This window comes from Oncorhynchus tshawytscha, unplaced genomic scaffold, assembly GCF_018296145.1.
Source record: "Oncorhynchus tshawytscha isolate Ot180627B unplaced genomic scaffold, Otsh_v2.0 Un_contig_1369_pilon_pilon, whole genome shotgun sequence".
NCBI classification, from domain to species: domain Eukaryota; kingdom Metazoa; phylum Chordata; class Actinopteri; order Salmoniformes; family Salmonidae; genus Oncorhynchus; species Oncorhynchus tshawytscha.
Genome location: NW_024608463.1, coordinates 34,822 through 57,454, shown reverse-complemented (window position 1 = coordinate 57,454; position 22,633 = coordinate 34,822). Strand labels below are relative to the sequence as shown.

The 22,633-nt window shown below is 43.0% G+C and overlaps 1 protein-coding gene across 14 annotated transcripts in view; it reads left to right on the top strand.

The window, feature by feature from the left end:
- The first annotated feature begins 13,381 nt into the window (after positions 1 to 13,381).
- elavl3 (ELAV like neuron-specific RNA binding protein 3) overlaps positions 13,382 to 22,633 on the top strand; it is a 23,952-nt gene continuing 14,700 nt past the window's right edge. For 3 of the 14 annotated variants that reach the window (XM_042313251.1, XM_042313250.1, XM_042313247.1), the window contains exons 1-3: positions 13,385 to 13,884; positions 21,100 to 21,340; positions 21,494 to 21,597. In XM_042313251.1, the coding sequence (XP_042169185.1) occupies positions 13,867 to 13,884; positions 21,100 to 21,340; positions 21,494 to 21,597 (363 nt within the window). In that variant the 5' untranslated portion in view covers positions 13,385 to 13,866. Of the gene's footprint in view, positions 13,885 to 21,099; positions 21,341 to 21,493; positions 21,598 to 22,633 lie in introns of all 14 variants that reach the window. The other 11 variants (XM_042313252.1, XM_042313253.1, XM_042313245.1 and 8 more) reach the window with 11 other exon arrangements.

Here is a 22,633-nt window from a genome sequence, read left to right as displayed (position 1 = left end):
ACAGATGACTGTGGTCTGATTACTATTTTCCTCACCCGGTGGTCAACTAATCCAATTGATGAAAAAAATAATCTGCCTTTTTTTTACCAGGAGGGGGCCATTTCATTCGTCATTTGGTTAAGTAGATCTAATCCTGTTAATTCTGTCTGGCATGCGCCTACAAGGTCTATCTAAGAGGATGTGTACTGGCCCTATAATTCAGCAGTGCTACATTGTGGTGTGCTAATTTACACCTTTTAAATCATTTATCTACCTCAATCATGTTGTGTGCTTTAGAATACTCTTCACACTACACAAGGATAGTGTGTTCATATTTGGGATGAATATGTACTATGATCATATGCCCATCCCCAAACGGTTAGTTCCTCTAGGTGTATCTCTACAGCAGCATCATATGTTTACCTCACATTCATATTCATAATATGCTCAAGTATTTCATGTTTATTCCATTATCCCCTCTTGGAGGGAATCTATCTAATATACTGTATCACATTTCCCACGTCAGCCAGGAGACAAAATGATGCCTCTCCTTCAGCAAGTGTGCTTTACTAACTGTTGACCAGCAGAGGGAGATGTTCACCATGATTGTGGGGAAAGGGCTAGGGCCCAAGCCTCTTCTCTAAGAAAGGGCGGGTCTTCAGATTCATGATTCTTTCTTTCTGATTTCGTGGTTCATGGTGCTCAACAGAACTAACTAGTACTGTAGTGACAGACTCTGATTGTAGTGTTATCTTGCACTGTTTCTGATTTTCTTTGTGGCCTTTCAGTAGACAGACAACAAACGTTGATCTTAATAAGACCCAAAGGAGATGGACTCCTTTCAAATGGAATCAATGACTTACAATGAAGCAAATGCACCAAAGTTCAGGACACAATGTGTCCCCACAGGCTTGTCCCTGATGTCTTATAACTGGTCCATCTTTCATCTCAAATTGAAATGAGCAGGTAACACTAAATGGGAAATGAATCAATGCATTATTGTATTTACATTTGACATTTTAGTCATTCAGCAGACACTCTTATCCAGAGCGACTTACAGTTAGTGCATTCATCTTAAGATAGCTAGGTGGGACAACCACATGTCACAGTCATAGTAAGTGCATGCTTCCTCAAAGTAGCTCTCAGCAAAGTCAGAGCTAGTAAGGTAAGTATTGTTTTATGTATCTCTCTCCCTCTCTTATCGAACCTTCTCCACAGGAACCACTTGTCAATTTACTGTAAAACCACTCACTCTGCTCTGTCTGCCTTCATTCCCCACCCCCATCTTCTCCATCAGTAAAGTATAACCAAATAGAGCTGCCTGCTGCAACCCTGCCCCCATCCCTCCTCACTCTCCCTCATCCCCATGGTCCACCAATTCAGCACCAGGGAAAGCAGCCTGCCTGGCATGCTGCTGCAGGTACTCAGCTCCCGCTCTGCTCTGTCTGCAAGATGCCAGATGAATAATGGGGTGTATGGAGGTTTATGAAAAATGAGAGATAGAGAGTCAGAAGAGCGAGAGAGAGGGGGGGCGGGGGTGAGGGGGGGATAAATGAACCTTGAATGACAGACAGAGGCTGGGGCTGTAGCAGAGGAAGGGATTTGGGGATTTGTGTGTGCATGGAACCAGTCTCTCTCAGAGTAGAGCAGGGTAGCAGGCAGGCTCAGTGCTAACAGCAGGCAGGAGTCTGGGCCAGAGACCATGTTAATGAAGACAAATTCATCTCACTTTTTCTCCTCTCTCCTCTATGTAGGTCCACTGCTTCTACTACAATGCCCACACTAGCCCTTTCTCTACCATGGTTGTCCTGAGAATGAAGAATGAAGAGTGTTGCCTTACAAGGTGACACGTGTGCAATGTAGACCACTATGAGCTTCCATCATGACAACCAGACAATAGACCACTTGTTCCATTATGACAATGTGACCACTTTTCCATCATGACAACCAGACAATGCAGACCACTAGAGCTCCATCATGACAACCAGACAATGTAGACCACTATGAGCTTCCATCATGACAACCACAATGTAAACCACAATGAGCTTCCATCGTGATAACCAGACAATGTAGACCACTATGAGCTTCCATCATGACAACCAGACAATGTAGACCACTATGAGCTTCCATCATGACAACCAGACAATGTAGACCACTATGAGCTTCCATCATGACAACCAGACAATGTAGACCACTATGAGCTTCCATCATGACAACCAGACAATGTAGACCACTATGAGCTTCCATCATGACAACCAGACAATGTAGACCACTATGAGCTTCCGTCATGACAACCAGACAATGTAGACCACTATGAGCTTCCATCATGACAACCAGACAATGTAGACCACTATGAGCTTCCATCATGACAACCAGACAATGTAGATCATCATTATCCTTTTCCCCATTGGTAAATCAGAATACATGATTAATTGGACATTTAAATGGATATTATATAAAGCATCTTGCCCACTACAATGCAGCCATCATTACCATCACGCATAGAGACACTGTCCAGACAAATCTATAAATATCACACTGATGTCATATTTGGGAATTAAATGTCAGTATCCAATCAAATCAAAGTTTATTGGCGTGCACAGACTTTGCAGGAGTTTTAGAAGGTGCAGTGAAATGTTTATGTTACTAGCTCCAATAGTGCAGTAGAATGTCTAGCAAATACTATACAAATACACAATAATCAACAATTTAATGAAGCGCTTGTATGTTTGGCAGTGACATTGTGGTGCCCTTGCATTGTGTTTGTTCGTATAGCACTGATTAATACTGTCAGTGGACAGTACCTACGCCTGGTCTATTCTTCCCACCTCTCTAGCCTCCTTCTATTCTCTCCTCCTTAGCCCTCCTCTGTTCATCGAAGGCTTTCAATTCCTAGACCGGCACTATTGTTCGAGTTGCTGCCCCTCCCCCACAGCCGAGAGAGCCCCCCCACCCCTTCCATCCCTACTGCATTACCAAAGAACAAAAGAGAGCGTGTCAGACACCACCCACTGGATCTCTTTCACACAACAGCCCCCACCTCACTTCCAGATGGGCTTAGCTTTTTTTCCGGGGTTACTCGCAACCCCAAGAGTCCTTCAAAATGGATGTCACTTCCCTTCCCCCCAGAATCCACTCCTCAGCTGCCCGTCATCCACCTGCTCGCCCACCACGCGCCCATTCCCAGAGCACGCCCCATCTCCACCCCCTCCCCTCTACCTCTCCCTATCGGCCTGGGGAGGGGCCTGTCTTGCTCACTGTGGCCCAGCTCCAGGACATTACTTCAGCAGCCATAAAAAGGCTTTTACCATATTAAGTGCTGAGGGGAGAAAAGGAAGAACAAACCTCTAGTGTTTTTACATATGAAAGCTCTCACAATTTAGCAAAACCACATGTCGGGGGAGGAAAACAAACATGCGAAAATTACATGCTAAAAAGAGAGAGGATTAGAGGTTTATCAATATACAGAGATTCTGTATAATTGGCTACATGTACGAAACTAAATCAAGAAACAACAAATGCAAAGAAATGATACATAATAAGACAGGCTCATACGTCTATAACAAGTAATGAAGCCTTACACCTGTTGACTATAAGTCAAGTGTTACCAAGGATGACATAATGGTATCACCTTCACAAGCTGAACACTGATGATGAAGGAATTACCCGTCATGACAATAGCTATAATCAATAACGTCAATAAAGCTAATGTGCAGTAGTATCTCTTGCTGTCCTCCACTGAGGGGCAGGCAGATGCTTATTTGATTGTGTGGTTCGAAAGGCATCAACACGTTGCATCTTCAGGAGAGTGTTTTCTCGAACCTCTACCCCTGGACTGACCCCTGACCCTCCAGGGAGCTAGAGGAGAGGTGCAGCACTAGGCCTCATCTGCCACCCCCACCGGACAGCTGTTAGAACTTTAATGGAACTTGTCTTACCATTAAGAGGGTGGGGAAGCAGGGGGGGTTGGATAATCACTTCTAAAATCCTTTCTAATCTGGTTAATTACTGTAGAATGCAGAAATCTATATCCCCCAGTTGCCAGTACACATCCCTCCACTTCTGCAGATTTGGCTAATAGACAGAGAGTCATTTAACAAAGTAAATCATGATGCTAGCTGAATTATTTCAAAATGCAGTGCACTAGTACTCAGTATACACACAGAGGGTACAGGATATGTCGAACAACCTGGAGCCGTAGCATAGCCTTCAGTATATGTTGGATGGCGTTGCAGACGTGTGTTGGGAAATTGCGGTTGAGGCGTCACACTACCAACCTGAGCAGCAGCAGTAGAAGCTCCACTTTCTCCTGCCTTCATTACATGCATGGCTGCTTACATCGCTGTCACACTAACCAAGATTTATGTGGATATCCACAGTTCCATGCTCAATAATGCCTACCACAACTCAGCCCTGTTGAAGGGTGTTTCATGGTGAAGGACATGCAGATTGTGGTACAGTATAATACATGCAATGTGTTTACGATTCCTTCGACTGTACCCTCTATAGATTATTTTATCTGACCAGCAAGAAATGACCAAACCTCCATCCCCATTATCACCACCCCTCCCAGTCCCTAAGGGTTCAAGCACCCAAATCAATGTAAAGAAAAGAGAAGAGGGCTGTGTTCCTCCCCCTACATCTGTCATAGAGAGAGGGAGGGGTTGTACTTGTGGGCTGTACAGGGGAACAATATCACACCATCTGTCACAAACCAACTGCTTCATCTCTGATGGGATAAATACACCTCCTAAAAACATCTACCTTTAGATGATTACAGAGTATTAGTTTACTGGGGGCAACGGCTCCCCCAATCCCCTACAGTATACCCAGCAGACACTCTGTCTGCTTCTGCCTAACCACACCCTGCCTCTAGTGAATCCATCTACCCAGCAAGCTGCACCTTACACACGCACATAATAGGCTTTTCCATCATCAAAAATCTAGCCATTCTGTGCAAAAGGAACTAATTTAATTTCACAATATTCAATCAGGGAATTGAAATGGTGCTCGACACAATAAGGAAATATATGGAGAGTGTTTCTAGGAGAGTGCACAGAATGGATGTGGAAGCTTGATGAAAAGGAGGGCACATTGTCCTCAGATGTAATGTTGAAAATGTAAGATGCAATCTGTTCATAACTGAACAGGGCTCTTTCATATTGAAATGGTGCTGCTGCCTCTGATACCGGAGGATGGGCGGGGCTGGCGGATTCTTCTTGCTTCCTTAGCCGTCGCCTCTTTGTGACGTGTCCTTTCACTGTTCACACTGTCCAACTACGCCAAAGCCCTTCAGTATAGAGCACTAAATTACCCTCCTAAACAATATTGGTATAAACATGTATGTCACTGATGATTAGCCTATGACGGGCTAAAGGAGATCCTAGTAAACAACAACATCAACAAATCACTGCACACTGCTTCTCAACCTAACAAGACAACAGATACCCCAGTAATTTCACTATGGGACTGGCCAGCAGAATGGGTCTTTATGGAGAGAACTCAGCTAAACCCCATATCCCCTATGGGCCATATGCCTCTCTCGCAGTAGCATGTAGCTAGAGCCGCAATCTCAGTCATTCATATTTAATTCCAGTGGAGGTTCCAGACAGACTGATGTGCTATTGATTTCAAGTCTCGTATTACTGGAGCTGAGATATTGGCGTGGGAGAGCGGGATGGAGAGGGACTGATGAGAGAGGGTGAGGAGAAGGAAAAGGTGGAAGATGGAGAGGAGGAAGAGAATACCGTGGGGGTGCTGTTGAGGAGCACAGACATCGAGAATCAGGATCGTATGTCTTCTCAGACTGACTGTGGTGTCTATTTTGGAGTTCTATTTCTCTCTCTCATTAAATAATATTTTAGACCAAAGACTTCCATTAGAAACAGTGGAGGGAGAACATTGGAAACAGTGGAGGGAGAACATTGGAGACAGTGGAGGGAGAACATTGGAGACAGTGGAGGGAGAACATTAGAAACAGTGGAGGGAGAACATTGGAGACAGTGAAAACAAAAGCGTTTTCAAAGATTATACTTTTTTTAAAGGCCTAATGCAGTCGTTTTTATATCATTTCTGGTTAACAATGAAGTACCTTACTGTAATAGATTTCCTTTAATATATATAAATACTATTTCTCAAGCACGTCTGGGAGTAGTTTGAGTGGGGAAGGGGGAACTGAAAACTAGCTGTCATTAACAGAGAGGTTTGGAACTCTCTTTGTCATTTACCACATGGTGATGTCACCATGGAAAGCCCAAACTCCCCGCATGCAAACCTGCTGATTAGAAGGTCCTGTGTAGGATTGTATTTTCAACCAGCAACTTTCAGGAAATAAAATTGACTTACTTTTTCACACTTTTAAAGTGTTAGTTTCATCAGCTGTTGTACAATATCATATAAAACAGAATTTTGAGTCAGAACTGTTACACAATATGAATAACAATGAGCTAAAGAAACACCCACACTCTTGCGTTATTGCATTTAGTTTAGCGTCTTAGTGATGGTGTTTGTATGTGACAGATAGACAGAGGAAAAGAGAGTGGGAAAGGGAGAAGAAGAAAAGAGAGAGATTGTCTAAGAGCTGGGTGTATTTAAGGTTTTCTCCCTGGATACCAACGCAGACGGGTCGAGATGAAAGATTAATAACCATCTATATTTAACGAGGTTTAGAGTAAAACATGTTCCTTACCAGAAAGGGTGGTCGCACTCACACCCACCCAATCCCACCTCCTCTAACCACACACACACGCACACACTGGCACACACACACACAAATACACAATGCACTATGACTTTTTGAACATATAATGGGTTTGCACATTCACAATTAATGTAGACTGCATACTCTCCCACGCATGACAAAATATAATGCACTTACATGTTATGCACCTATGGCCCACATTAACACAGAAGAATACACTACATTAACACTCCGGTTTGAAATCAAACACACACACACGCACACACTCATCCAGAAGCTTGGAAAGCAGAATATAATCAATAAGTAAAAAGATGACAAGAGGCATCTAAGTTCAGAGTCTTCCTCCCACCAGCCAGTCTACTCTAATAATAGCCCAGAGACAACACATTGAGACAGATAGAGGGATAAAACTAGCTAGAGAGAGAGAGAGAGATAAGAGAGAGAGAGAGATATGAAGAAAGGGATAGAGAGAGAGCCCAAGAGAAATGCCAAATAATACATGCGGGGGTTGAATTAAGCCAATAGCCATTATCAACAAATGTCATTTCAAAGAGGGGCTGATTTAATTGTGGATCCATTCCTAAAAGCAGGAGCCCCCTCCTCCCTGTTACCATGAAACCCTGCATTGCCCAGAGCTCACCCCAGTACAGAGACCACTATTAACCTGAGGCTGTCTGCTCCATCACTACCCATCCCCCAAATACACACACACAGGCATGCGCAAAACACCCACAGAACAGACTCATACATGCATCCATTAATACATACTACGGCATCATAAGGCAACCAAGGGTTGATAATTGAATCAAACGGGAGAGAAATAACTTGTCAGCCATTAAACAAATAACCTTAATGCAATGTGACCTTCAAGTATGATGTAATGTAGTCTTCATGTAATGAAGCGGTAATGTGTATTGTGATATATTGTGATGTAATACTAGTACAGGAAGTGAGCACATTATGAACTTAATGCATAATTGATTCAGACTTCTGGTTGTTCTGTCATTAATGTCATTGCCATTATCATGTGAAACCCGAACACATTCGCAGTCCAGATTCCATTATTCTGTTAAAACAAAGAACTGGGATGTTTCTCAGTTAGGAGAACACCGCTAAAAGCTATTGACATTTATCAACCACCAAAAAAAATCACCAGTTTATATTAAAAACCAAACATTTGATATCCTCATGTAGGCATTTTGCACAGCACCTTTGTCACTTCGAATGGTTGTTATTTATGATAATTTTCTCATTTGCAACTAGCAACAGTTATCAGTAATGTGTTGATGCACTGTGTAGTGCCTGTTCTTGCCATTCCATTTATGGCTGATAGGAGTGTGATGTGGATACCGAATTAGAATGGTAATTGTTTAATCACAAGTACATCTTTTCAATGAATCTTAACACAGGCTTTTCTAATCCTCATATCATTTGGGGCCCAGCACTTGAATGTGAATATTCTGTTGAGTGCTTCACTCATTGGACATACCTGACATGACAAGAGAAGTGTCGGACTGATTCCATTAATAGGAGTGCCATGAAATGATCCGTCTAAAAAGTTCATAGCTGAACTAGCCTTCAGGTTTTCTTCTATGGAATTGATGCAGAAATAAACAGTATAGTCAATGGCAATCTCATTTTAGTATACACTGTCTGCATAGTATTGTATCTCATATGAATGCAGAAAAACTACAGTATTCTATTTTCACCACCTAAGAGAGAAATGGATATATATATCACATGAATATTGTATTTCAGAATCTGTGAAGTTTACATACAGTGCCTTGCGAAAGTATTCGGCCCCCTTGAACTTTGCAACCTTTTGCCACATTTCAGGCTTCAAACATAAAGATATAAAACTGTATTTTTTTGTGAAGAATCAACAACAAGTGGGACACAATCATGAAGTGGAACGACATTTATTGGATATTTCAAACTTTTTTAACAAATCAAAAACTGAAAAATTGGGCGTGCAAAATTATTCAGCCCCCTTAAGTTAATACTTTGTAGCGCTACCTTTTGCTGCGATTACAGCTGTAAGTCGCTTGGGGTATGTCTCTATCAGTTTTGCACATCGAGAGACTGACATTTTTTCCCATTCCTCCTTGCAAAACAGCTCGAGCTCAGTGAGGTTGGATGGAGAGCATTTGTGAACAGCAGTTTTCAGTTCTTTCCACAGATTCTCAATTGGATTCAGGTCTGGACTTTGACTTGGCCATTCTAACACCTGGATATGTTTATTTTTGAACCATTCCATTGTAGATTTTGCTTTATGTTTTGGATCATTGTCTTGTTGGAAGACAAATCTCCGTCCCAGTCTCAGGTCTTTTGCAGACTCCATCAGGTTTTCTTCCAGAATGGTCCTGTATTTGGCTCCATCCATCTTCCCATCAATTTTAACCATCTTCCCTGTCCCTGCTGAAGAAAAGCAGGCCCAAACCATGATGCTGCTTTTACACCAAACATAACGTTTTGCATTGTTGCCAAAAAGTTCAATTTTGGTTTCATCTGACCAGAGCACCTTCTTCCACATGTTTGGTGTGTCTCCCAGGTGGCTTGTGGCAAACTTTAAACAACACTTTTTATGGATATCTTTAAGAAATGGCTTTCTTCTTGCCACTCTTCCATAAAGGCCAGATTTGTGCAATATATGACTGATTGTTGTCCTATGGACAGAGTCTCCCACCTCAGCTGTAGATCTCTGCAGTTCATCCAGAGTGATCATGGGCCTCTTGGCTGCATCTCTGATCAGTCTTCTCCTTGTATGAGCTGAAAGTTTAGAGGGACGGCCAGGTCTTGGTGGATTTGCAGTGGTCTGATACTCCTTCCATTTCAATATTATTGCTTGCACAGTGCTCCTTGGGATGTTTAAAGCTTGGGAAATCTTTTTGTATCCAAATCCGGCTTTAAACTTCTTCACAACAGTATCTCGGACCTGCCTGGTGTGTTCCTTGTTCTTCATGATGCTCTCTGCGCTTTTAACGGACCTCTGAGACTATCACAGTGCAGGTGCATTTATACGGAGACTTGAGTACACACAGGTGGATTGTATTTATCATCATTAGTCATTTAGGTCAACATTGGATCATTCAGAGATCCTCACTGAACTTCTGGAGAGAGTTTGCTGCACTGAAAGTAAAGGGGCTGAATAATTTTGCACGCCCAATTTTTCAGTTTTTGATTTGTTAAAAAAGTTTGAAATATCCAATAAATGTTGTTCCACTTCATGATTGTGTCCCACTTGTTGTTGATTCTTCACAAAAAAATACAGTTTTATATCTTTATGTTTGAAGCCTGAAATGTGGCAAAAGGTCGCAAAGTTCAAGGGGGCCGAATACTTTCGCAAGGCACTGTACATATTAATAATCTGCTCAAAATGTATACATTTCTCCCAGTGCCACCAAATATGCATTCTATACGGTTTCTGCAGACATCAAATCAGCACATTAAGACAGCTATATGAGTTAGAACAATAGAACGCCTGAGGGCTCCTTCAGAATCCCAACCCATGCAACAGGATTCCTAATCACCTCTACTGGCGAGAAGGGCCCCTAGAAATAAGAAAATAATCAGTAGAACAACAAAAGGTTTTCAGGCTAAAAGCAATGCTTGATCCTTTAATTCAGAGAGCTGTACAATAGGTGCTTGAGGTGCCCTCTCCTCCTACCCACAGGGAGGATTCAGCTGCAGCCTGCCCTGCTGCCAACCAGGGCCTTCTAATGAGGGACCGCAATTAAGCCTGTTTATTCACACTAAGTGTGAACTGCAAATGCCAGGGGCTGCAGTCAGTTAAAAGACCTGGGCGCCTTTGTGACACAAGAGCCGCTTTTATTCAGCAAACAAAGCAGAAAACACAACACACAAGCACCTAATGACAAAATCTGCCTCTCTAGCAGACACTCACATACAATACATAGGCTACACACACACTTTCACACACACACACTTTCACACACACACACTTTCACACACATACACACACACACAAACACGTACAGTACATACTGAATAGAGTCAGTGCTTGACAGAACAGTGAACAGTGGGGGCGGGGTTAAGACAGACTGACAGCGGGGCCCATCTCTATCCTCTTATTAACGCTTAACGAGTGCTTTCCTCATGCAATATTCATCTCCGCTAATATCATCCAAGCTCTGAGCTGAGCTGGCTACTTATGTAAGGCAATTATGTAAAATATCAGACAGGGCCCACATTCACAAACTGACTGGTCTGGGGGAGAGAGCTGCAGGACAAGGACAGAGAGAGGAAGAGAGGTACAGGAAGAGAGAGAGAGAGAGGGTGGGATGGAGGGAGGGAGTGGAACAAACAGAGAGGGAGAGAGAGGCAAAGGAGCAGGAAGCTACGATACAATTATGTGGTGAATTAACATCTATTTCAACTCAGTGGAGCAGCTAAGATCAGCCTAGAGCTGCCAGCTTTACACTAGTTCTGTTGTGTTCAGGCCAGGACCTGTAACCCACAAATACTATGGCCTACAACTGGAAAGTAGTATTGCTGAGAACACTGTTTACATTACATTTACATTCACTTCAGTATCTAGGCTAAATGTATATAGGCATAGAAAATGTACATTACACATCTATAAGCACATCGTAAACATCGGGACATATTGTAGCTACATAAGGCATTATCACTCACTCACACACACGCACATACACACACACACACACATACACACACACAGTCCCCTCTTTTATCACCTACACACTCCATACTGTCTGCCTCTTATACAAGCATGTTTGTTTTATGTCTGCAAATGTGTGAATATTGAAACACACATAGTGATACAGATGGATAGATATCCTGATATGGGCACCACTACTGTCCTCCACGGCAAAAATAACATCCACACACTAAATGCAAATGCCTGCAACCTGCACAGTCAATGCCAATAATCATCCCATCCCCCTCCTGCTTCCCCCATCGTTTCTTCAAGGCGGCGACATCTAAGGACACATCAAGGTCAGTCTGGGAGAGGAAGGCAGGAAAACACACCATTGTTGTGGGAGAGTCACATCTTGCAACACCATGCACACACACTCTAACATCATACACAAACACTGAACACACAAGTAGCAATTTTACACAAACAAAAATATAATCACACATCAAATCAAATTGTATTTGTCACATGCTCTGAATACAACAGGTGTAGAACCTACAGTGAAATGCTTCCTTATGAGCCCTAATCAACAATGCAGTTTTAAGAAAAATAAGTGTTAAGTAAAAAATAGATAAGTTAAAAATGTAAAATAAAAGTAACAAATAATGAAACAGCAGCAGTAAAATAATGATAGTGAGACTTTATACAAGGGGTACCGGTACAGAGTCAATGTGCAGGGGCACCGGTTAGTCAAGGTAATGGAGGTAATATGTACATGTAGGTAGAGTTATTAAAGTGACTATGCATAGATAATAAACAGGGAGTAGCAGCAGCAGCGTAAAAGAGGGGGGGGGGCAATGCAAATAGTCTGGGTAGCTCTTTGATTAGCTGTTCAGGAGTCTTATGGCTTGGGGGAAGCTGTTAGAAGCCTTTTGACACTTGGTGCGCCTGGTATATGACTAGGGTGGCTGGAGTCTTTGAATTTTTAGGGCCTTCCTCTGACACCTTCAACCCTTCAACAACAACCCCCTATGTATATATCCACCCCCCCCACACGCACACAAACACACACACACACCACACACAAATGCAGTCACACACGCACCCTCAGGGTCAAGGCCCTGTGGCGGTCTGTGCAGAAATAGGTCATTTGTCACACATCATGTCCTGGGGCAAAGGATGCATTATAGATGATACCAAACAGTCTGTCTCAGTCAGCACTGCACTCACCACACACTCACTGCTGTGGAGGAAGGAGGGAGGGATGGATGGATGGAGAGATGACAACTCCTCAAAAGAAGGATGTTTCAGAAACATTGAGTACTATACTGTCTAACACTACCACTGCCATGGCTGGGCTGTTTTTGTCTATACAAAAAACATGCCTATCTTCATTTTCATAACATAACAGTTTCATGTTTGAAGTATATATTGAATATAAACACAGATCAATTCAGGAGCCAAATCCAAATATTCGCATCTGACTCACTACTAGTCCCCCATCTGCCCTGCACATGACTGGAACTGTAGAGGAAAACACAGCCAATAGGAAGGGGTTCCTCATTCAACCCATTAGTCAGCTTTGGTGATTTCCTGCTTTGTTATTGGCTCCATATTACGCCCTGATTTTAATGGTTTGCCATTTTTGTTTGTTTGTGCTGTGATTGGCTGCATTAAAACGGCAAACTCCCTGTGTGAAATGTACACACACAGTCCTTTTTCACAAGGACAAAGGCTAAAACACTGATTTTGTCCAAAACAGCTTCAAGAGAGGGAAAATTAGGGATGAAGAAAAGACATGTAAAGAGAGTAGGGAAAGAGAGAGATGAGAGAGAAAGCTACTGTCTTCTGATGCACCCATCTGTTCTGATAGTGCAGGTGGAGGCTCTATTCACTCAGCTCTGCATGTGTGTGTGGAGAAGGGGAGGCAGGAAGAAAGCAGAGAGAAGGAGGGAGTGGGGGATGGATGGAGGAAGGGGGCAGTGAGATGGGAGGAGAAAGGGGGGGGGGCTCCTGGTGATCTCTCCTGAAGGGGATAATGGGAGAGGAGCGCAGGGGCAATGGCTGCCGTGTAGTACCCTCCCTGCACAATTAGCCAATCAGGAGCGCGCTCTGCCAGCCAGAAGGACGCATAAAAGAAGAACATTGCAGCAGAGGCACAGAAGGAGACTGCAAGAGGAGCTGGGAATATTACACACAGAACACAGCCGAACCACAACACCCTCCCCTGGACACACCCTGTTGGGGATCACTGCTTCTCTTTTTTCTGAACTGTCGCCCACGCCACTCGGAGAGAAAGCTCTCCCTCATCATCATCCTGAAGAAAACCCCTTTCTCCTCATTTTCACCCTACAGAGGACACCTACCAATCTCCGAGGGCTGAGATTCCCCTGGTGAACATTGTCTTTTTTCCTTTTTTCTTTTTTTTTTCCTTTTGGATTTGGACACGGCCTCTCCACAGTAAATACACAGGCCAGCTAATATAAAGACCACAGATCATAGTATTGACTCAACCTACGGCTTGAAGACCTGCGAAACGAAGAAGGACCTAGATCACTCTCATTGTATGTCAAGAATGGTTACTGTACGTATGCCTCATTTTTCTCTTCTATTTGCAAGGATGGTGGATGTTGTAGCAGCAGCATGCATTGCATAGGCTACATTCTGGAGCGCAGTCCCTTTGTTTTCCACTTGATTGTATTGTACACAAACATATATGCATGCATGCATATAGCCCTATGTATTAATACACATATTGAATATGATATAATATGGTATATATGATAGGCTAGCTAGCTATAATACTGGTATAAACAAACACACATGTATTACACACAATATTTATAAGCTATAGTGGCCTAAATAGGCTTATACTACTGCTCTCGCGGTTATGGGATATTGTCTTGACAAGATTAACGATCGATGCTGGCAATTAGTAATGTCATGCTGAGCGATGCGCCACGGCTGCCTGCGCGAGGCTCCATCCCTGCCTGCATCTTCGACGCTGGAGAGCAAAATGCTTTATTCTGACATTTTATAGAGGACTATATATTTGCTTATCATAGGCCCACTGGGCTATATCAAACTCCATGGCTGCATTATTTGTATACACATTTTTCGATAAGGGCGTAGGGGGCAGAGGGTGCTGAGGCCGCGTGCGGCTGCTGCTGCTGAGCTGCGTAGAGAGTGGTGGGGGAAGAACGTCTTTCTCCGCCTGCCCTGCCTGGCACTGCACAAGGATGCTCGAGACGGATTTCTGAGACAAAACATGATGCCTCCGTGGCTGAGGGCCCATCGAGAGCAAGGCAAAGAAAAAGGGTCGAGTCACTAAGGGGGGGGATTACGGATACATTGGTTTGGATTGAATCAGGCAAGTCAAAATTCCTAAGGGTTCTTGTTGCGATGCAACGGAGTAAATGGGATGGACATTTCAGAGGCCGCGAAACGAGGGATGGCGACTAGCGTTTTCTTTTTTACAATAACCATTTTTTTACCCATCCATCATAACACTTTTTTAAAAAAACTAGCGCCCATTTGAATCACGCCTGTTTGTTAAAGGGTTTATGTAGCCTTAGCAGCGTTAAATTAGCCTAGCTCATAGCCGACGGCCGAATTGGGCGTGCCTCTGCTGGACTCGAGCGCATAATGATGGCACGCGCTGGTTTTGGTCTCAAAGCTTTCATCTCCAAACATCCTCTTGACTTAATGACGCTGCCTCCAATTTATTCCTGTCAGCAGGTGGAATGATTTACCGTTGTATTGTTCTCATGGTCAAGTAAAACTGGCGTGCAAGGAGCAAGCTAAATATATAAATGATGATTAAATAACAATTTTTTATGCTCTATATTTATGCTTTATATAAAATGCTAAATATTTATCAAGTATGATTTATGCCTATATTCTATCGTCTTAATTTACAGATTTTAATGGCAGGTGCAGGTAGAACCCCATTTTCAATTTTAAATAATAGGCTGCTACAATATCCAAAGGGATATAATAATTTGTTGCAACCAAAAACACAAATACGGCCATTTAGACATTTTACGCAATATAGGCCAACATAAATGATCGAATGACCATTCCATGGGACTTGGTAGCCTACTGCGATGGTCGTGTAGGCCCAAAATAAAATCTAGTAGCCTACATAATAGAGCACGAGCACGACCATGTTTATAAACTGAAGAGCAGACTTATTTTGCAAGTCCTAAATCTTTGAGATCATAATAATGCAATTATTTCAATCAATAGTCCACTTGATAATTACTTAGACCTATAGCTTCAATATGTTTAAGCTGTCCTTATTGAATAGTAGCCCATTTCTATTTCATCAGTGTTTGCCCGTGAGCTGGGCTAACAGGCAGGCCCAGAGCCCAGTCAGCGTCATGCACGTAGGCCTATAGTTCCTGTCCACATGTTCCGCAGTCCTCCGTGAGCATTGCCTGTACCGCAGTGCCAAGCAAATAAAACAGTTGAGTCAGATAACCTTCCCGGGGCACTTCCGCGATTCAAGGACAAGGACAGCAGAGGCCACCAAGTGTAAACGAGCCTAAATAGAACTTGACGCTATGAGTTTATAATATAAGATGTATCCTGTATTTATATGTATTGTCAAATGATTTCGTCTAGAAAATCAATCCACCATGGAGTGGATTGATTAAGGGATAACTGGAGGGATAAATCAGGTTTAGCCTAAATAGATTTTGATTTATTTTGAAATACTCTATATTTACTTATTCAAGATGGCCCATAGGGAACTGAAATAGACTCGTAGGCCTACATAAGAATAAAAGACCTCAATTTCTGTTGTTTTTATAGGCCGCGTTTGATTTTTTCCCTGTAATATGTCCTAAAAATATATGTTGTACATTATTATTGTTATTATTATTATTAGGCCTATGACTGACTTACTGGAGCGAAATGATGTTGGCAATTGTGGCGTTCATTGTTCCGGGAGCGTCCTGCAGCCCCTGGCCATCACACAAAGCGCTACTGTTTACATTAATATTCATAGAGCTGCCATAGTCTCTGCGCGCGAGAAGAGGAGGAACGGGTGGCTCTTTTGTTTGGTTGTTTCAATACCTTTATTCAGCAAAAAGGCGCTCGGGTTTGTGAATTCCTACAGAGCGCACATGTCTTGTTTTCCCAAAATATGGGGAAGGGGTAGAAGATGTTCTGTCAAATAAATGCGAACAATTTTAAATTAGTGAAAAGAAGTGAATGAAGCATTTTGAAATGTTACAGAAAAGGCTCGATGGTTTGGACAATGCATTCTGGCCTCAAACGGAATCGCCTGAAAGCCACTCCCTACTTCAGCACTCTGGATAGCGCCCCTGGTTTCAACGAAAGCTACACACACAAACACATTCATAGGGAATTTGCAACATGGCTTATGTCTGTCATAAAATGTATTGACAAACTGGGAAATTATTTTAAAATATCACATTTTCCTAAATAACAAAAAGAAAACGCCTATATATAGGCCTATTAAAAATGAGTGTTAGTGCTGAGCATTAGTTACTGAGTATGTAGGATAAGGTTGTGAGTGTTGGGCTGTGACTTGTGTTGTCCTGTTGTTTTACAGCTGCCACCATGATCCCTTTAAGCTGTAGAGAGTGTGGCTAATGCCTTTTGTTTAGGATAATCCTGTAATCTGTGTTATTTAGAAGGCCCATTTACAACCCCAGCCTAGAATCCACTTGCGATTCAGGCCTTCCAAAAGAATGATTGATGTATATTTTAAAAACAAGGATGAGAAAGAGAAAAAAAGCCTTGAAAATCGAGGCCTTTCTCTTGAGCCAAACCGTAGTTTAGTGAATCCCCTGTCTTTGGTGGTTCCAGGAAATTAGATTTTCAAATGTTTCCTCGTTTTCAAAGTTACTCAAATGAGACTAATGCACTACCATTTTAGGTGGGTTGTATTGTGGTACAACAGTGTCTGCAATAGTGTTTTACTGATGAGTTAGCACATGAAAAAGAGAACCCAACAACTCCTAAATAACATGAAATGTTCAGAACCTAGTATTTTCTGATGGTGTTGTTGCCAACAGGAACTAACCTTTTTTAAATTCTCTCTCTTACCTTATCTCACTCAGAGATAGAGGTTATTTTCCATGACTCTCCAAGTACAGTGCGACTGCATCACCCATGAGTGACAGTGTTGTCACCAGTGGTAGCACTAACAGGAAGTGTGTGTAGCAGTAATATAGTTCCCCATATCAGTGGGTAGATAAGCAGAGGCCTCCTCCTGACCTCCCATTCTTTGCTAAGATAGAATTTGTTGATTTATTTGTTACTGCCACAACCTGATTCATTTTCTCTTGGGTTGATTTACAGATAACAATCTTCTGAGCAATGTTTTATTATGCTAGGAATGTTCCTGAACACGAAAAGAGTCGATGCCAAGCACATTTGACATTATCAGAAGAATCTAGTGACAAATCCCTTTTTAGAATGTAGAGAGCAGTCTTGACACCAGTGTATGGACCTGTGTTTGATTCCCATTGGAAACACTTAGGAACAATAAGGCCTAGCATGAGAATCTCAGTTCCATCTGAGCCCAGTCTTCTGGCTGATACAATTACAGTGATTTCCGTAAAGGGTAATCACATCATATGCTTTGACCTTTATCGGGACATGACAAAAGCTGGCCTGAATACTGTATGTGGCAGACTGCTGCTTTTCCTCTTAGGACAGGTCTTCACCTTCCATTTGTAGGAAAGCAACAGCAGTCATGTATATAGACATGGGGAAAGACAATTTTAAGAAGACGACGCTGCCCGTATCTGTATTTACATTTGGGTCATGTAATGTTGCTGTGTTTTGTAATTGAGCATTGTCAAGTGTAGGTGATCTGTGTGCTGTGCTCGCTCCACTCGGCAGGCAGAGAGAGGAGAGGAGGTAGGGCTCTGGGCTCTTGTTTGCGTGCAAGTCTGGGTCCATGTGTAGGCGATGCTGAGGATGCAGTCCATTAAATATTGAGGGAGATCTCTCAGGTCCTAGAAATAGAAAAAGAAAGGCACATCTAGTGCCGGGACAAGGAGAAGAAGAGCTGGCCCAACCAACAGCAGAAATCTGAAAGTGTTGGGGTTGTGTGTTTAATGCGTTTGTGTCTGGTTACTCTCTTTGTTGTCATTCATCATGATTAGCAAAATAAATCATGAATAGAATTAGCCTATCAGAGGTGGGCTGGTTAGGCCTTTATTTATGGCCAGATGGGTATGCCTACATCCTTGCCATATCAGTACTTGGATATTGTTATGGATGTAGTTGATATTTTCCACTAATTTCTTTGTAAAGGCTAACTGATGAAAATTACGACTTGTTCTATTTGTAGCATCCTAAAAGCACTCTTCTGTTTTTGTCATCCTCCTGCTTGTTGGCATGGAGATCTCAGGGTGATGTTAGATGTTGCTTGTGTCAGCCAGTCTCCCTCTGTGTCTCTGTGGCCAGTCTGAGCCTGGGAATTATATAACTTTAGAACTTGTCACTGTGGATGCCTGGACTGCCACACTGAGGTCTATTTCAGTTGACAAGTCAAATTTGCTGGGATTTAGTGTCTTTCTGCAAAGGGCTGTAATATTTGGTCAGTTCTGTGACAAATTCAGAAAATATTACTATTTCCTTTATTTTCGGACGTTTGTGTGTTACATGGTTACACATATTAGATAGATGCATTTTATGAAACCCATGTGGACTATTTGTTCATTCCCATTATGCATGAAGGATGATCTTTTAACTGGGTATTGTAGAACCTTCTGTCCATGTTCTGTTCCAGTGCAGTCCCTAGATCAGCAGATCATACCGCTCTAGTCGAGACCAAAGAAGCCCAAAACATGTGTATTGTATGATGGATGGCTAGTCTACTTTGCAGTAGCTCTCATGTGCTTCTTAGATATGTGTGTTTGCAGTGTTTTATTTTTAGGCTGTCATAATTCACTCCCTTCCCCTTTCCCTCTCCTCTTTCCTCTCCCTCTGATGTTCTCTCCCTGTCAATGTCAATTTGACTTAAATATATTCTCTGCTTCCGCAAAGCCATCGAACATTAATAGATGGAGAAAAACAATATCTGCCCAACAGAGATGGATTATGTCGTTGTCTCTGCCTCTATCTTTCTGTCCACACACACACACACACACGCACGCACGCACGCACGCACGCACACACACACACACACACACACACGCACGCACGCACACACACACACACACACACACACACGCACAAACACACACACACTTACAGACAACCAAAAGTCAGCCAGCCATTAGCAACAGTCTTGAAGCCGCTGTTACCTGGGCAACATGGGGTACAGCTCAAGGCAGAAATCAGGTTAGAAGGAGGAGAGAGAGAGACAGAGACAGAGAGAGAGCGAGACAGAGAGGGGCATGAGCACGGAGGGGGGAAACAAGATGGGGGACACTAAGAGCTACAACAGGGCTTGGGGAATATCATCAAAGCAATGAATGCTTTTAGGGTAATATGTCCATAGCAGGGGAAAGGAACACTACTCAGTCTCCTCCATTAAGTTGAATGGATAAACATCAAAAGTAAACCCTGCCACACAAAAGGGAAAATGACGAACATAGACTATAACCAAAACAACAGACAAACAGTAGTAAAACCACTGGTAATATTGTATCTCACTCAAATAATTCTAGAAGCTTAGGCTGCACTGTGAGACCTCTGGAGCTTTGGCGGTAAACGCCTTATAGCACCCACCAGTCTGAGACCTGCAGTCACCATGCCAGCCAGGCTCACAGATACCAGCCTGAATAATGGTACTTATTTAAACCACACTTCCCAGGTACACTATACCAGGAAATGGAACAAGGAGCCAAAATGAACATTTGTATCAGTTTGGGTGGAGCCCAGGAGGCCAGTAATACAGGGACAACATCTTTGTACTAGCTTGTTTACACAGTCTGTCAACAGATAATATTCTACACAGAATGGTGAAAAGGAGGAGCGGATGAATGGAATAGATGGAGCAGGGAGAGAGGGAGAGAAAAGGAGAGATAGCGGGAAGTTTAGTTTCTGACCTGCACACACAGCTGTTCCATGAAGACAATCCCCTGTGGGTCAAATGAAGCAACATGGTGTACTCCAGAGCAACACACAATGACACCAACACACCTCTAGTGGGCACAAATACTCACTCACTCCATCCATCCACTTGCACAAACAAGTTTGAGTCGGTGTCACAAACAGACACTTACAAAAGAAAGTGAGCACACTAAAAGCCAGAATGTATTTTTGGGGTTGAAACGTTCCATGTGGCTACATGACAGCCTTCAGAGATGTTTGGCCTGAGCAGATTAGACCATGTCACTTTCTCTTTTGTCTGCAATGTCAACCTCCACGTCCCAAAGCCCACTGCCCCACCTGCCCCACCACCACCAATACTTAGGACCCTGTAATGATGTAATACTGTTTGACCCTGTGGCTGGATGGATGGATGGAGGCTGGGGGATGGGAGGAGGAAACAGGGAAAAAGGACTGTGACATCTGCAGGGCCCAGAGGCAGCGAGAGAGCGAAAGAGCGGGGGAGGAGAGAGGAGGGGAAACAGGGAGGGAGAGAGAGGGGTCTGTGTATAGTCTACTGCTATCCCTGCCTCGTATCCTTCCACCCCCTCAGCTGATGTCTGACCTCTTCCCTAGCTGACAATGACAGAGCGGACATTCATTCAATGAGTCTATATTAAAAGGCCTACTAACAACGCCCACCATTACTCTACTGTGTGTTATTACTGCGGATGTATATTATTTGTACACAGGGTTCTATATTCTTCCTTTTCCTCAGCAGATAATCAGCACCATGGAAACCCAGGTGTCCAACGGTCCGAGCGGAACCAGCCTGCCTAACGGGCCAGTCATCAGCACCAACGGTGCCACAGATGACAGCAAGACAAACCTAATCGTCAACTACCTGCCTCAGAACATGACCCAGGAAGAATTCAAGAGCCTGTTCGGTAGCATTGGAGAGATTGAATCCTGCAAACTGGTCCGAGACAAGATTACAGGTATTCATGATGCTTCAGCAGGTACAGTTGATGAATAGACAGACAAACAAAATATATTTCTAGTTGGAGGATAACAAATAATCACATACAGCATATGTACCTGTTGGTACAGTTATTTTGGTGCAAAAACAGTTTCTAAAGGACCATTATCGATATCTGTTTTCAACGATTTAGGCCAGAGTTTGGGCTATGGGTTCGTAAACTATGTGGATCCCAATGACGCAGACAAGGCCATCAACACACTCAACGGTCTCAAACTGCAGACCAAAACAATTAAGGTAAGAGCACCTCTGCTTCCTGCTTTTCAACCTGTGCCACTCTCCATCTTCTCTGCTTCAGTACGCTGTGGAAGACCAAGAGAAAGGCGGGGAGCAACTCAAAGAAAGGTAGGTGGCGAGAGAGGCAGACGTGACAAGAGGGGAAGGAGGAAAAAACAGGAGGGGTCGCAGGAACAAAGGAAGTGAGCAGAACAAGAAATGAGAGAGGGAGAGTGGAGAGAGGGAGAGTGGAGGTCAGAAAGCAAGAGGCTAGCAGCATGCAGAGGTGATTGTGATGGAAATGTAATCAGGGAGTCTCACTGTGGGGCACGGGGGTCAGTTCAGGCTCCCCCATCTGCCTCCAATCTGGCCTAATTAGGGGGCTTCTTTGTCCCCAATATGGATGGGGGGGGGGGCAGATTAAACACTACTCCATCCGTCCCTCTGCCCCCCTCCTCCCACCTGATCAAAGTAGATCATAGATTGGGATAAAGTGCAGGCTTAGTTCAAATCAGACTACTGAAAGACTGGGGCAGAGAGAGTCAACAGCATCAGGAGCTGGGTTGGGCTTTGGAGTTATACAGACAGGTGGCAATCATATTGTTAATCATTATTTCTACAATATGTTTTAGTTACATTAGTGTACAAATACACATATATTGTATTTAGAGGGCAATAATGATATTATTACTACTGTTGGCAATATAATACCAAAATTATTGGGCCGATATAAATTACATAAAATGTATACATTTTGTGGTTGTTATTTATATTGTTGTTAATGTTGTTATTGCAATTGTTAAAATAAATAAATATTTTTATATTATCAGTAGGGCTATTTTGAAAATCAATTCATATTATACAGTCATAAAACAATGACCAAGCAAATGTCATATTTCCACCAAAGCATTGTAAGATGGCGGGAGGGGGCAGGAGGAGTAAAGGGTAGGGAGTAGCTTGGGGAGCAGAATGCCAATGGCAGGATTAGGGGCCATATGGGCTGCAGGCACCATCTGTACTGTAGGAGAGACAGGGAGAGGGTTAATTATAGGGTAGC